Raw genomic sequence first — 13,222 nt, forward strand, 5'->3', positions numbered from 1 at the left:
CGGGTTATTGTGTGATGCATTATGAAACTATAAAGGGTGCAAGTTAATTTTAAGAAAAAAAAATAAAAAAGAAAAAATCCAAATATAAATATATAAAAATTATAAAATTTAAACTTAAATATTTTAACTATACAATAATGTCTGGTGAATTAGCAAAACGTTGTTGTAAAATAATTTCTCAAGTAAAAAGTATACTTGACGAACAGAAGGAACCACTTCTTGAAGATTATGAAGTTTTTAGAAATGATTTATTTAAAAAAAATTATATAAGATATATTAAAAATGATAATATAATTGGTAGTAAACCTATAAAGAATAATTATTTATTAGATAAAGAACCAATTTTGAAAGATTTAAATTTGAAAGATATTGAATATAGACATTATGAGAAAGAAGTAAATCTTATATGGATTGGAAATAATCAAAAGGAAAATCCTAAGATAAATGAAGTGTTAAATAGTGATATTGAATATATTTATATAGATTCTTATACATCTACTTTTATAAAAGATAAATCTGATATATGTTATATATCTTTACAAAAAAAATTACCTTCAGACTCAATAGTTGGCATAAAAATAGGTCCACATATGTGTAAAGCTTCTATCTCAGACAATATAATTGAATTTATAATACCTTTATTATCTATTGGATATCATTATATAGAAATTTTTATTAATGGAGTTAAGATTCCTATTAGAATTGGAGATGATGACATTTCGGATCTAAAAGACAAAATTCCAATTAATATAAAACCAGCTAAATTTATACGTAATAAGCATTTAATTGCAAATAAGGTAACTATTCCTAGTGGAGTTATGGGAAGAGCTCCACTTCCAGAAATAGATATTGATGAGGAAGTAGAAGAACTTGTAAGATCTCATAAACCAAGGATATCAGCTTCTATAATAGCAAAAAAGAGGATATTAAGAAAATATTTTGATAATACATATTCAAAAGTTGTTAATCAACCTAGAAGTGATATTGGTGATTTACGAGGTTTAGATCCTAGTTTTAAAGCTGCAGTATGTAGGGATTTCCGGAGGAAGCTTATTAATAAGACTTTAACTCCAAAATATAATCATGTAAATAATATAATGGAAGATTTTTTGTCAAGACTAGATTTCGGAATTTCTAATACTATAATTCCATTTCATAAAAAGTTAGATTTATGGAATATAAGTATAAAGGATAAATGTGACGTAATTATAGATCAATATCATCAACAAATATTTAGTGAAGCTTCTAATGAGAAATCTATATATATATTTACTAAGAGAATAAGTTCTTTAGAACCCTACAATATTTTTGTATTCTCTTGTATTTCTGATAATCAAATTACATGTACAATCCCAACTTTAAGACGCTTTATTTGTAATATACAAGAATGTAATGATGCTAGATTATGGACTTATATTGGTGAATGTGTACTTTGTAAAAATCAAATTGCTCAAACAATTGAACAAATATCTTTACCTTGCCCAATTCCTTGTATTATGAAATCTGATATATGTAATAATTTAACAGAAACTGGGATTCAAATTGCATCCAATGTTTATATATATTATGAATCTTGGCCAAATAAATTACTACCTATTAGTAATATCCATGATATGTATTGTATAGCTATATGTATAAATTCACATATATTCTATACAACTCGAGGTGTAACTGAACAGGTCTTATCATTTATAATAAGTTGGTTAAAACAGGTTCCAACTAAATTTGAGTAGAAAAAATTCTAATTTATTATTATTTTCTTAAAATACAAAATATATAGTCCTATAAAATTAGTAATTTAATTTTAGACCTAGTTAAATTGTAGAGATAATTTAGTTATTTTAGAGATAAAAATATTAATAACATTTAAAAATTATCAAAAATTTCTAATCTAATACTTTATGTGTAAGAGGCACATAACTGACCTGGAACCTTTGTTGTTCCTAATATCAATCCAACAATTAGACCATAAATAGCTAAAGCCTCTCCAAAGATTAAAATAAGGATCATACCAGTTAATAATCTAGGCTGTTGAGCAGCTGCTCTAACACCTGCATCACCTACAATACCAATAGCTAAACCAGCAGCTAAACAACTTAATCCTATTATTAATCCAGCACTCATTTGTGCATAAGCTAAATATGAAGAGTAAAAATTTGGTTCCCCCATTACAAAAAAGATAACTAGAGCTCCAATAAGGCCATAAATACCTAAAATACCTGCCATAACAGCTGGTATAATAGATTTCATGATTAGTTCAGGTCTCATTACGCCCATTGATGAAATACCAACTCCAGCCCTTGCTGTGCCATATGCTGCGCCCAAGTTAGCAAATACAACACAGCCAGCTATACCCATAAAACCAAAAAACAAACTGTTCGGATCACAAGTGATCATTTTTGTCCTAATCAACTAATTCCACTAAATAAATAAAAAGAAGTTAATCTAGCTTGTTTTGTCTCTTAGGGGTACAAAGGATAGTCAATTGGCGCTATAGTAAACAGCGGGAAAATACTTTTAAATCTCGGAATTACCTTGGGGAGTCTCCCCTCCAAATTTTATTTAAAAAAAAACCAAGAAGAAGATGTTTCTACGATACTATCTAAATGAAAAGAATGAACGTGTATATACTTTGGAGGTATGTTTATTAATATTAGATTCATTAGACTTTTTGAAAATTTATAGTACATAACATATATTTTACAGACTATAGCTCCTGATGGAACTCCTACACTATCTGCACATCCTGCAAGATTTTCTCCAGATGACATTTATTCAGCACAGAGGATAACATGTAAAAAGCGTTTTGGTTTATTACCAACTCAAAAAGTAGCAAAGCAAATATGAAAATTAGGTATTTGACAATAATATAAGTAATATTAGGAATTAAAGAAAAAAAAAAAACTAATCTAGGATAGGTCTAAGAATTACAAATAGATATTAAGCTATAAAGTTATTTTAAATCCCTACTAGTAAGTTATACATAAATCCTCGCCTCCACTACTTGTAGCTAGAACTAAAGCTACAATTAATCCATATATAGCCAAAGCCTCCGCAAAGATAAGTATAAGAATTGTAGCAACAAAGAGTTTACTTTGTTGAGCAATACCTCTAATACCAGCTTCTCCAGCTAAACCAATTGCAAAACCACTGGCTACACAGCTACAACCTGCAATTATCCCTGCAGCCAAGTGGCAGAATCCTTGATAAGAAGAATATGGTTGAGTAATACGGGCAGAGATAATAATACCTACAATTAAGCCATATACACCCAAAATACCTGCCATAATTGCTGGAATAATTGATCTCATCACTAAATCTGGTCTCATTACACCACATGATGCTATTGCTAAACCTGCCTTAGCAGTTCCATATGCAGCTCCTAAATTAGAGAATGAAGTAGCTATAGTAGTACCTAATAGACCAAATAAGGTACTAGTTGGTGAACATATAGGGGCCATTTTAACCTGAAGTTAGTTTTTACTCAAAATAAGTTTAAATAATGTCCAAGCTATTAAGAGCGTGTAAAGCGCCTAGAGACACTAAGTTCTGTTACATTATATATTTAGAATTCAAGATTCTCTCTAGGAGAAAAAGGGATATAGAGAAGATTAAGTGAACTTATTTATTGATTTTCGAAATATTTATACCTTTCAGAATTATAAAAGTAGCCTATACACAAAATTATACATATTAGTAAATTTGTTAATTGTAATTGTCTTAATTATTGATACCATATATTTCTTAGATCATTTATATTCAATAACCTGTTTATTTTGGGGATTGTAGAAAGTAAATTGGGGAGTTTAAATATTATTTTTACTATTCTACTTTGTCATCTCTGCAGCATATAAAGAGTTATCTTCAGTCCATGGTTCTTCAGTAATTACTCTCTTCAAACTACAAAATTATATAACAAGAAGTATTAAATAATAACTATCAATATGATTCAATACTTACCTTCTCTTGTGACTTTTTGTTTTGTTATGATTTTCTAATGAATTATTGTCAATAAAGTAACGAGCACAGCTAATACAGTAGTATTGTCCTGTAAAAAGGTATAGATGAAATTTAAACTTATTTAAGGACTAAATGAAATGTAACATACCTTTTCCTGGTAAATCGGTATCTATTAGTAGGTCCACTCCTTTTATAAAGTCAGATTTCACTATAGAATTTTCAAAATTTATACTTCAAATAACATAAAAACCTTTGAATTTTAATTAAACTAACCTGTATCAAAATCTTTTGTCCTTCTTTTAGTTTTTACAACCTTTCTGATAGCTCTATTTTTTACTTTCCCTCTTGATTTCGATTTTTTTTGTCCCAAACCCATTTTTAATTATAGTAAGAAGTGACAGTTTCGAAATAATACTCTGAATTAGCGCTAGCGCGTTAATTTTGATTTAGTTTTTTTTTCTTTTAGAGGATAAAATCTATGGGTTTATTTGTTAGTTAAATTTTACTAAAGGCATTACAGAGTGTGAGAAAGAATAATTAGATTAAATATTTTAATCTGAATGGAATATAAAAATAGATTTATTTGGTTTTTGAGTAATTAATATAATCAGACTGTTAGAATAAACTTTGAGCTGTATTAGGATTTCTATAATATTTTAGAATCCAAATATTTTGAATATAGAGCTATGAGAATGAACTAAATTATCAAATTTGGCTATTTATCTTGATAAAGTTAATATTAAAGGTTTAAAATAAATTTGGAGACATTGGTAATATACTTATGACTTCAGGAATGTTTATATCAAATTTTTTTTTAACACTAACTACAATTTTTGTAATATCTATATTCTTTATATTTAATTATATAAGAAAAGTAATGCGATCTTTAGGTATATCATTCTCATGTAGTATTGGAAATCCTTTGCACTTATGTAATTTTAACTTAATTATTCATCATAACCTCCTTCATGGACTAAAAGTAAGTAAATTGGAAATCCATATATCCGAAATAACTTTTAAGACAATATCATGGCGTCTATTGATATTTCTAAGAGATATAGATTGCATAATTTACTCAGTAATTTCAAAACCCAAGAGCTCTATTTCAACCAATATAATGAGTTCTCACACATCTGAAACAGAATTTGAATTGAAAACTTTAAAAACAGAGTCATATGATAAAATAGGACAATTTCTTTCTACATATAAGTCTGTATCTCCTTTGAATTTAACTGATGAGACAGTTACTATTTCTAGTGGTGGTACACTTCGTAGATTATCTCTTATTGCCATGGTACAAGTGATTTCAAGAGTTATTAATATTAAAATACAAAATATGAATACATGTCATTACTTTTCTGAATGTGTATGTAATAATATTAATAACTTTAAAAAGGGGAGATGTGAGATTTGTAAAAAGGACATTAATTTTGGGATTTCAATAAAGAGTAATATAAATGTGATTAATATATACCCAAAAGCATATTTAGGGGGTGTAATTGTAAATTTGAATACTTTTAATGTAACTATAAATATAGATCCAATATTAGAGACTCCAACATATAATAGGTGTTCAATAAATTCCAATTCCATTCTTGTAAATTACTTCTTAGTACAATCTAACAAGGATAAACCTAAAGGTAATTTATTCCCACCAATAATTAAAATACCTTTGAAATCAGAATTTTTGTTTAAATTTATGCATTCTATGTCAGGATCAGATATTCATGTTTGTAAAATGACTTTTGCTCATTTTCAATCTGAAGAATCTCAAATTTGTTTAGTATTGGACATCCTTTGTGAGCTTGTAAAGATTCGGAACTACATATGTGAGAGTAATTTATCAAGTAACATTAAATTTGATGTAAAAAATTTAAATAATAAGACAAATGATGATATTTTAGATACGAATACAAAAACATCCTTAATTTTGCAATATAGAGTAAATAAACAGAAAATTATTATGTGTGATATGTCGAGAACTAGCTGTGGAAGTGAGTTACTTTTGGATAAACTAGAGTTAGTGGTTAAATTAGAGAATAATAGGCGTAAATCACAATATTGTAAATTACAGACTCATTGTAACACTATTATAGCAAATTCACTTATAGCAAGATATATTTGCGATAAGGAGTCTGTAATTTTAGAAAATATTAAGGAATATTTGGTAGAAGATGACAAAACATTGCAAGATTACAAGATTCATTTCTTTCGTATATTATATGCTAAGAATTTATCATCTGTTGTAGATATTAATAGATATCCATATTGCTGTTCAATATATAATACTGTAGAAAAGTTATGGGGTATATGGAGGGAAAATGGTTTTTATCAGAATTTGAATTTGTTTCTATTGTTTGTAAGATTCAGAAAGTACTTATCAGTATTAAACAAACAAGAAATTAATTTAGAAACTAATGATTTAAGTTTTAGTAATGAAGATCATAACTTAAATGAGAGAAAATATTTGAAGATGGAATTAGATTCAGGAAAATCAAGTTTGATAAATTCTATGGCAACTAGAGAATTTCCAGTAAATTCTCCAGAAGACTTTGAAAATATAAGGAAAAATAGTAGTGTTACATTTCATCTAGAAATTGCTCAGATCACTATTCAGACTATCGATATATTATCATTAAATGAGTTAATTCCAGAAAATAAAAAATGTAAACAGTGTTATGAGGAATTATTTGGACCAACTATGACAACTTGTTGGGATGAAGATTTAATTAATAAGTTTGATGATAATGGAGAAGATAATGCAAAAGTAGAATCTAAGAATTCGTTTAAATATATTATTGCATATGGAAGGAGCCTTCAAATAAATAACTCATCATTTACTCGATGTATGTCAATTAATGTAAAAAATATATCATATTATTCTGCTAGGACTTTTCATGATGCAGAGAGTTTGAGTTTTAAATTACTCACTTTAAAACAATTGAATATTTGGCAATATGGTGGTTTTGAGTCAAGGGTTATTAATTTAGGAATTGAAAAGAAATTTCAATTTGAAGGGAAAACAGAAATAAATGATATTTATAATTATTCAGTTATAAAAATGAAATCAATGACAATAAATTATCCATGGAGTACACATACTATAGGGTTCAAAGTAGTTGAAACGACTGGTGAACTATCACCTTTATTAATACCACTCCTGATGCATATTACTTTATGCTTTTCAATTGACTATGTAGCTTATAAACAAAGTACAGTTCTTCTTACTTATTATTATAATAAAATTTATCCGGAAACACCACTTTTTCGAAATAAAGTTTCTAAACAAGATCTTCTTGAAACACTGGAAAGTCTTTTTATAAACAAAACAAGTGATCAAATTGCACTAAATAAGATAATAAATTGGAAATTAAATCTTAATTTAGCTCCTTCTTCTGGTAAAAGGACAACTTGGATATTTCTAATGGAGAATATTACAATTCGTATTTGCCCTGAACTAACTTTTAATGCAAATTACTTAAGCTTTAAAAGAGGTAATGAATTTGGGAATTTTGACATAAATATACAAAATTCAAGACTTAATTATCATTATATCAATTTTTGTTTACCTATTACAGAGGCTTCAAAAATTCACCTAAGGTTAGATATACCTTATAAAGGAAGATTTGCATATATACCTGCTTGCTTAGTACGTCAATTGTGTCGTTTATTAAATTTATCTGATAATGGTGATATTTTTCTTGCAGCAATTTTTGGTGATGGTAATAATCTTAAAGAGAGATTTGATAGGATTTCAAATGGAGTTATATACTTTGAACCTAAAAGGCTCTTAATAGAAATTGAAGATACTAATTTAAACCCAATTATAAACCTGATTGATATTGAAAAATGGCCTAAGATGAATTTCCAAATTTTTCATCGTTTAAATGTCCTTTATAATCAACTTTTTTATCCAGCACCACTTTTAAGACTTTATAGGATTCTTTCAAATCGTAAAGAATTCTCTCCTTTATACTCTTGTGTTAGCTTCTTTGAAATTAATATTACAAATTTCAAATTGATTTTATTTATATGCCCAATAAGGGATATAAATTCAGATATTCCTCCCAATCAAGATTACCAATATAAAACCTCACAAAATTTAAAATCTTGTAATTACTATTCTTGGGATGATTTGAATATCCAAAAATATAATTTTGGTATACTCAAAGATAAAATTGTATACAAATTTGGGGAATCAAACAATTACAATAATATACAAAAAGATGATATTATGTCATTTATTTACTGCCCAATTTTAAAGATAAGTTCAAACCAATTAAAAATAAAAATAAATATACATCCTGTTGATAAAATTTCGAAATGTAATCAGGTTGAATGTTTTGGTCTTATACATACTCTTATAAACAAATCAAATAAGGAATTTGTAAAGTTAAAACAAAAAGTACCAATATATATTCAATCTCAAATACTAGATCTTGGTATTCAAGTATATAAGCCTATGGTATTTCATAGAAGTAACAGTATGAGTACTTGCTTACTTTCTATTCAAATTCCACATCACTTAGTAGTAGATATTAAAAGTACGAAGTTTTGTTCATGTTCACCTTTGGAATCTAAGAAGTCAAAATATAATAGATATAATTGCAACTTTAACTCAATAAAGTCATTTGATGATAAGAGAACAAAATCAATTGAATTTGAAAATACAGTAGAAAGTGATTTAATAGTTCAAAGAAACTGTTTTAAGCGACTTAATATTTCTATACTTTGCAAGTCTAGGATAAATCTGACATTATCTTCTACTAATCCAACTAGTATATTGGCTAGTTACTTATCAAGATTAATATTTATTACTGATAGTGATTATAAGGTTCCATATTTAATTTTTCGTCAAAATAAAAATTCCCAATATACTACTCAAGAGTTTAGTAACTCTGCATGCAATGATGGATGTACCAATAATAATGTAACTATAGAGACAAAAGTTCATTTAAGTTTATGTGACTGTGCATCGTTAATTATTTTACCGAATTCTGATTTATATTATATAAAGAGAATGGAACCTGCTATTTGTTTAACTATACCAGACTTGAGATGTTCTTTTAAATATAGTTCAATTAGAAATATAAATGAGGAAATACAAGTTTCAAAATATAAAGGTGAAGTTTTAAATGATTTTAATAATAATGAACTTATTGAATTTAATTTGCAATTTGTTGAAGGAGTGTTTATATCTATAGTCTCTAACTTGTATAATTCATTAACTGTGGAGTATAAACATATGAATAAAAATATTTTAATGGATATTTCAGGGTTATCAGTGATTGGAAGTATTACTAACAGGAATAAACTTAAATTTAATGTCAACATATATAGTATTGATTACCCATGTTTGCTATATGATTATAGGATTCCAGAATTATTATACAATAATGGTGATACTTGTGACTGTAACTATGGAAACATACAAAATTTTGGTGATGCAAAGCAATTTCCAGATGAGAATATCAGGATTAATATTAGAAGAGAATGGTACAAACATAATGCTCCACTACTTTTCAATTTTGATAATGAGGGATTTTATAAGTTATTTGGAATAATTGATATGTTTTTAAATTGTTCCCAAGAAAAAGATAGAATATCCTCTTGTATTAAATGTAGCAAATTATATTATATTAATCATGTAAACACTCCAATTAATTTAAGACCTGTTAAAGATACAGATTCATATGATAGAACATTATTTTGGGATTTCTCATTATCTTCTATAAAGAATTTGTATATTAAATTTTCAGTTAATAACGCTTATACAAGATTGGGAATATTTTGTTTAATTGTAAATCGTATAAACTTTAATTGGATATATAGTACTCAAGATACTGGAACTACAAATAAAGAAGGAAATTCAACAAATACAAAATACACAGATCATAAATCAATTGAAATTAAAGAATTACTTTTAGCTGCTGATGCAAACCCATACAAATTGTCAAGTAAAGATACAAAAACTGTCAATATATTGAATAGGACTAGTAGGATTCATCCATTTATAGAAGATATGATGTATGGGATTAAAGGAGAGTATGGAGATGTGAATAGGACTTCTAAATGGGATTCTATTATAAATATTACAATATTACTACGTATTTCTAATATACTGATTGAGAGCCAGCAATACTACAAATTGGCTATTTCAATTTGTTCCTCCAGAATACCTATTTGTAATAGCAATATTTTGTACTTACACTTTATGAGTGAATTTGTTTCTCTAGTACTTGATTTAGTAACAAAATCATCAATGGGAAAAGAAACGTCTCCAAGAGCTGACTTTTTATACCAAATAAAACAATGGAAGATTTTAATTCAATTAGATGATGTAAGAATAAACTTTTATAGCTTACCTACTATTCAAAACAACCAGTTTTCTACTAGATTATCCAACACTTCAGTTTTCTCGAATCCAGTTAAACCTAATGAAATTAATAGATCATTGTTGAGTATAGTAGAAGATATAATTTTTGCAAATCCATGGCTAAATACGATTGCAATAAATGATATAGAAGAATTTAATCAATTAAACAGTAATCTTATTCAGATTTATGATAATGAAGAGAGTATTTGTGCTGATTGTATTGATAGTTATAACAAAATGCTAATTACATCTTCTAAAATTGATTTACTTTCTTTAAATTTTATGAAACTTTCATTAGATAATGTGATTGGTTGGGCGATAGAAGTTGATAAGAAGAGATTTTGCAATATTAGGACTTATGAAAAAATAGATAGAATTATGTACAAGTTAAGGAATATTTCAAGTTTAAATATTTTAAGTGTACCATTTTCATTCATTCTATCATGTGATCTTGCTAATTCATTTGATATATTAGACAACTCTACAAAATGTCTTGATATTATTTCTTCCTATGATAAATCATCATCTATATATTCACATGATACATTTGTAATATATCAAGTTTTATGTACCATTCCTTCAATAAATTTGGAGTGTAAAACAGAAGGTGAAAGTTTAGATACAAACAGTATATCTATAAAATTAACTGGAAAATTATGGCCAATTAGTCTCTACACATTAACTCCTGGCTTCAACCATCTACAATGGATATCACCACCAAATAAATATGGAAAAATAAATGACACAAATAATTTTAATTCAATAATTCACTTTGCTGAGTCAACACCAGTCTACATGAGTACTAAACTTTATTATCCACTTGCAGGTACCACTACTATTCGGTGTTATATGGAAAACTTGCAATTTTTTGGTGATTCCTCTATTTTACTAACAATTAGTGAAATATTATCTAGTATCACAAATTTCGGTGAATATAAGAAGGTCAAGGATATTAAATCAAGTTCAAAAATGAGCAACCTTAATCCATATTTAGACCATAAATTAAACACAACACCATATAATTTGGATCCATTACCAAATTTTAGAAGAAAACTAAGTACTAAAATATCTTTGCGAAATCTTTTAACAATATATACAGTTTATTACAAATGTTTTCCATTCCTTGCATCTGTTTTATCTAACTCAAGTATGTCAAGGAAAGATAAGATTGAAGTCATTTTATCAAGAATATGTTCAAATTCATATGATATAGATGAAAACTTATTTGAATTAAACAATTTATCAAGTTTACAATCTCGTATTTCTAGTATAAATTCAAAAAATCTTGAAAATGTATTAAGAGAAGAAATTGACACATTTATATTTAAGAACCCTTTATATTATTCAATAATTGACAATTTGAGTGTTAATGGTATAAATAGCAATATTAACAATTTAAGTGCACAAGAAAATACTACAAAAAGTGAGGATTGTACAGTTTGTGGGGGATTATTGAGTAATAATTACAAGGATGTTAATACAAGCTCTATTTTAACTGATGTATTAAATAATAATATCTATAATGAATACTCAAATTTTAAAGTACCAAATCAAATACGTTTAGAATTTGGGATTGGAGAATTTAAAGCTGAATTACTTAATAGTAAAGGCATAGTTTTTTCTAAATTGACAGCTACTGAATTGAATGCTGTAATTGCTTCAAATTCTTCACCATCAAATTCAGCAGTTATAGAATTTGATATTTCATCTTTTTTACTAGAGGCAAACAAAGATTTTTTTTCAGAATATAAGAATGATCCAACTTCTAGAGATACCAAAACATCAAATACATTAGGCACTAATAAAGTAGATCTCATTGATAATATAAATAAAGCAAATGAATATTCAATAAAAGATGCAGGTGAACATCCAATGACTTTCGTTTCTGTTGTTACTCCACTCAATATTGAAGGTCACACCTCTTTTGGTCAAAGTTATCTATTATCAATAAGAGCATGTGCAAGGAAAATAACTCTATGGGGCGCTACAAATATTAATATAATGGAAAGTATTATTGCTAAAGTAAATCCTATTAAAGTTAATATTACTCAGAATTTAGTCGTAGCATATTATGACTTTTTCTTCCCTTCAAATAAAATTGATAAGTTATATGATTCACTTATATATATACGTGATTTAAAGTCTTCTGAAACGATTGCTTCAAATATTGTACCCAATAGTGGTGAAACAACTCCTTTATCATCATCATCTAATACAGCAAATATTCCTGAGTCAACAATTAATAATCATATTAATAATATCACACCTTTCTGTTCAGTTGAATCTAATAATTCTTTTGTATTAAATAGTGCAGTTGATATTACTTTCAATAATAGTGGGCAGTCTCTCCCAAAAAATATATTATACTTTCATTATATGAGGATATCTTCAATTCTCGTGGAAGTTACTTATCGTGGAGCAGTAACACTAAATGAAGTTCTTTTAGAACTTGGATCATTTACGCAGCGTGGGAAAGCTCGATCTTTCAAACAAATGGTGGACAAATATATGTCTCATTTGAGGAGACAAGCTACTCGTCCAGTTATATCATATACTTTCAAACAACTGAGACATTCACTTTTACCCAAACAATTTAAATCTTTAAGAAGGAATAATAATAGAAATACTAATTTTAAGCATTCAACATCTGGTATCACAAAACCCCACTTGGAAGATCTAAAATTTCGCCTATTATTTGGACCTAGAAATTAACATACAGTTTTTATCTAAAGTAGAGGTATGGTTGAAATTTATTTCTAATTGATGAAAGCTTATATATCCTAAGTAATTCCGATTTTCTTTATGAAAATATTTTTTCATATTTTTACTAAAAATTCTTAATGACTAATCACATAACCCGCCGTTATTGTCTCTAAGCGTGATATA

At 27.1% G+C, this 13,222-nt stretch overlaps 6 protein-coding genes across 6 annotated transcripts, besides 6 other annotated features; 3 read left to right on the forward strand and 3 right to left on the reverse strand.

The window, feature by feature from the left end:
• The first annotated feature begins 43 nt into the window (after positions 1-43).
• Positions 44-127: a sequence feature (AT_rich).
• A 10-nt stretch (positions 128-137) lies between these two features.
• On the forward strand, positions 138-1,733 carry CMU_005340 (uncharacterized protein; the record flags this gene model as incomplete). The annotated part of the gene is made up of 1 exon (XM_002141924.1): positions 138-1,733. One exon carries the CDS (start codon positions 138-140, stop codon positions 1,731-1,733), a length of 1,596 nt encoding a protein of 531 aa, XP_002141960.1.
• Positions 247-296: a sequence feature (AT_rich).
• Positions 1,734-1,779: a sequence feature (AT_rich).
• A 68-nt stretch (positions 1,780-1,847) lies between these two features.
• Positions 1,848-1,886: a sequence feature (AT_rich).
• A 13-nt stretch (positions 1,887-1,899) lies between these two features.
• CMU_005350 (vacuolar ATP synthase, C subunit, putative) lies at positions 1,900-2,397 on the reverse strand (the record flags this gene model as incomplete). The annotated part of the gene is made up of 1 exon (XM_002141925.1): positions 1,900-2,397. One exon carries the CDS (start codon positions 2,395-2,397, stop codon positions 1,900-1,902), a length of 498 nt encoding a protein of 165 aa, XP_002141961.1.
• Positions 2,398-2,584: 187 nt separating this feature from the next.
• On the forward strand, positions 2,585-2,847 carry CMU_005360 (nucleolar RNA-binding protein NOP10, putative; the record flags this gene model as incomplete). Its single annotated transcript, XM_002141926.1, has 2 exons — positions 2,585-2,638; positions 2,707-2,847. 2 exons carry the CDS (start codon positions 2,585-2,587, stop codon positions 2,845-2,847), a joined length of 195 nt encoding a protein of 64 aa, XP_002141962.1.
• Positions 2,848-2,969: 122 nt separating this feature from the next.
• Positions 2,970-3,461, reverse strand: CMU_005370 (vacuolar ATP synthase subunit C, putative; the record flags this gene model as incomplete). Its single annotated transcript, XM_002141927.1, has 1 exon — positions 2,970-3,461. The coding sequence occupies one exon, from the start codon at positions 3,459-3,461 to the stop codon at positions 2,970-2,972; it is 492 nt and encodes a 163-aa protein (XP_002141963.1).
• A 366-nt stretch (positions 3,462-3,827) lies between these two features.
• On the reverse strand, positions 3,828-4,336 carry CMU_005380 (uncharacterized protein; the record flags this gene model as incomplete). The annotated part of the gene is made up of 4 exons (XM_002141928.1): positions 3,828-3,900; positions 3,961-4,048; positions 4,109-4,168; positions 4,234-4,336. 4 exons carry the CDS (start codon positions 4,334-4,336, stop codon positions 3,828-3,830), a joined length of 324 nt encoding a protein of 107 aa, XP_002141964.1.
• A 741-nt stretch (positions 4,337-5,077) lies between these two features.
• On the forward strand, positions 5,078-13,048 carry CMU_005390 (uncharacterized protein; the record flags this gene model as incomplete). Its single annotated transcript, XM_002141929.1, has 1 exon — positions 5,078-13,048. The coding sequence occupies one exon, from the start codon at positions 5,078-5,080 to the stop codon at positions 13,046-13,048; it is 7,971 nt and encodes a 2,656-aa protein (XP_002141965.1).
• Positions 7,189-7,210: a sequence feature (AT_rich).
• Positions 8,238-8,260: a sequence feature (AT_rich).
• Positions 13,049-13,222: the final 174 nt, after the last annotated feature.

The sequence above is a fragment of the Cryptosporidium muris genome, genomic scaffold (genome assembly GCF_000006515.1).
Source record: "Cryptosporidium muris RN66 scf_1106632354001 genomic scaffold, whole genome shotgun sequence".
Classification (NCBI taxonomy): Eukaryota; Apicomplexa; class Conoidasida; order Eucoccidiorida; family Cryptosporidiidae; genus Cryptosporidium; species Cryptosporidium muris.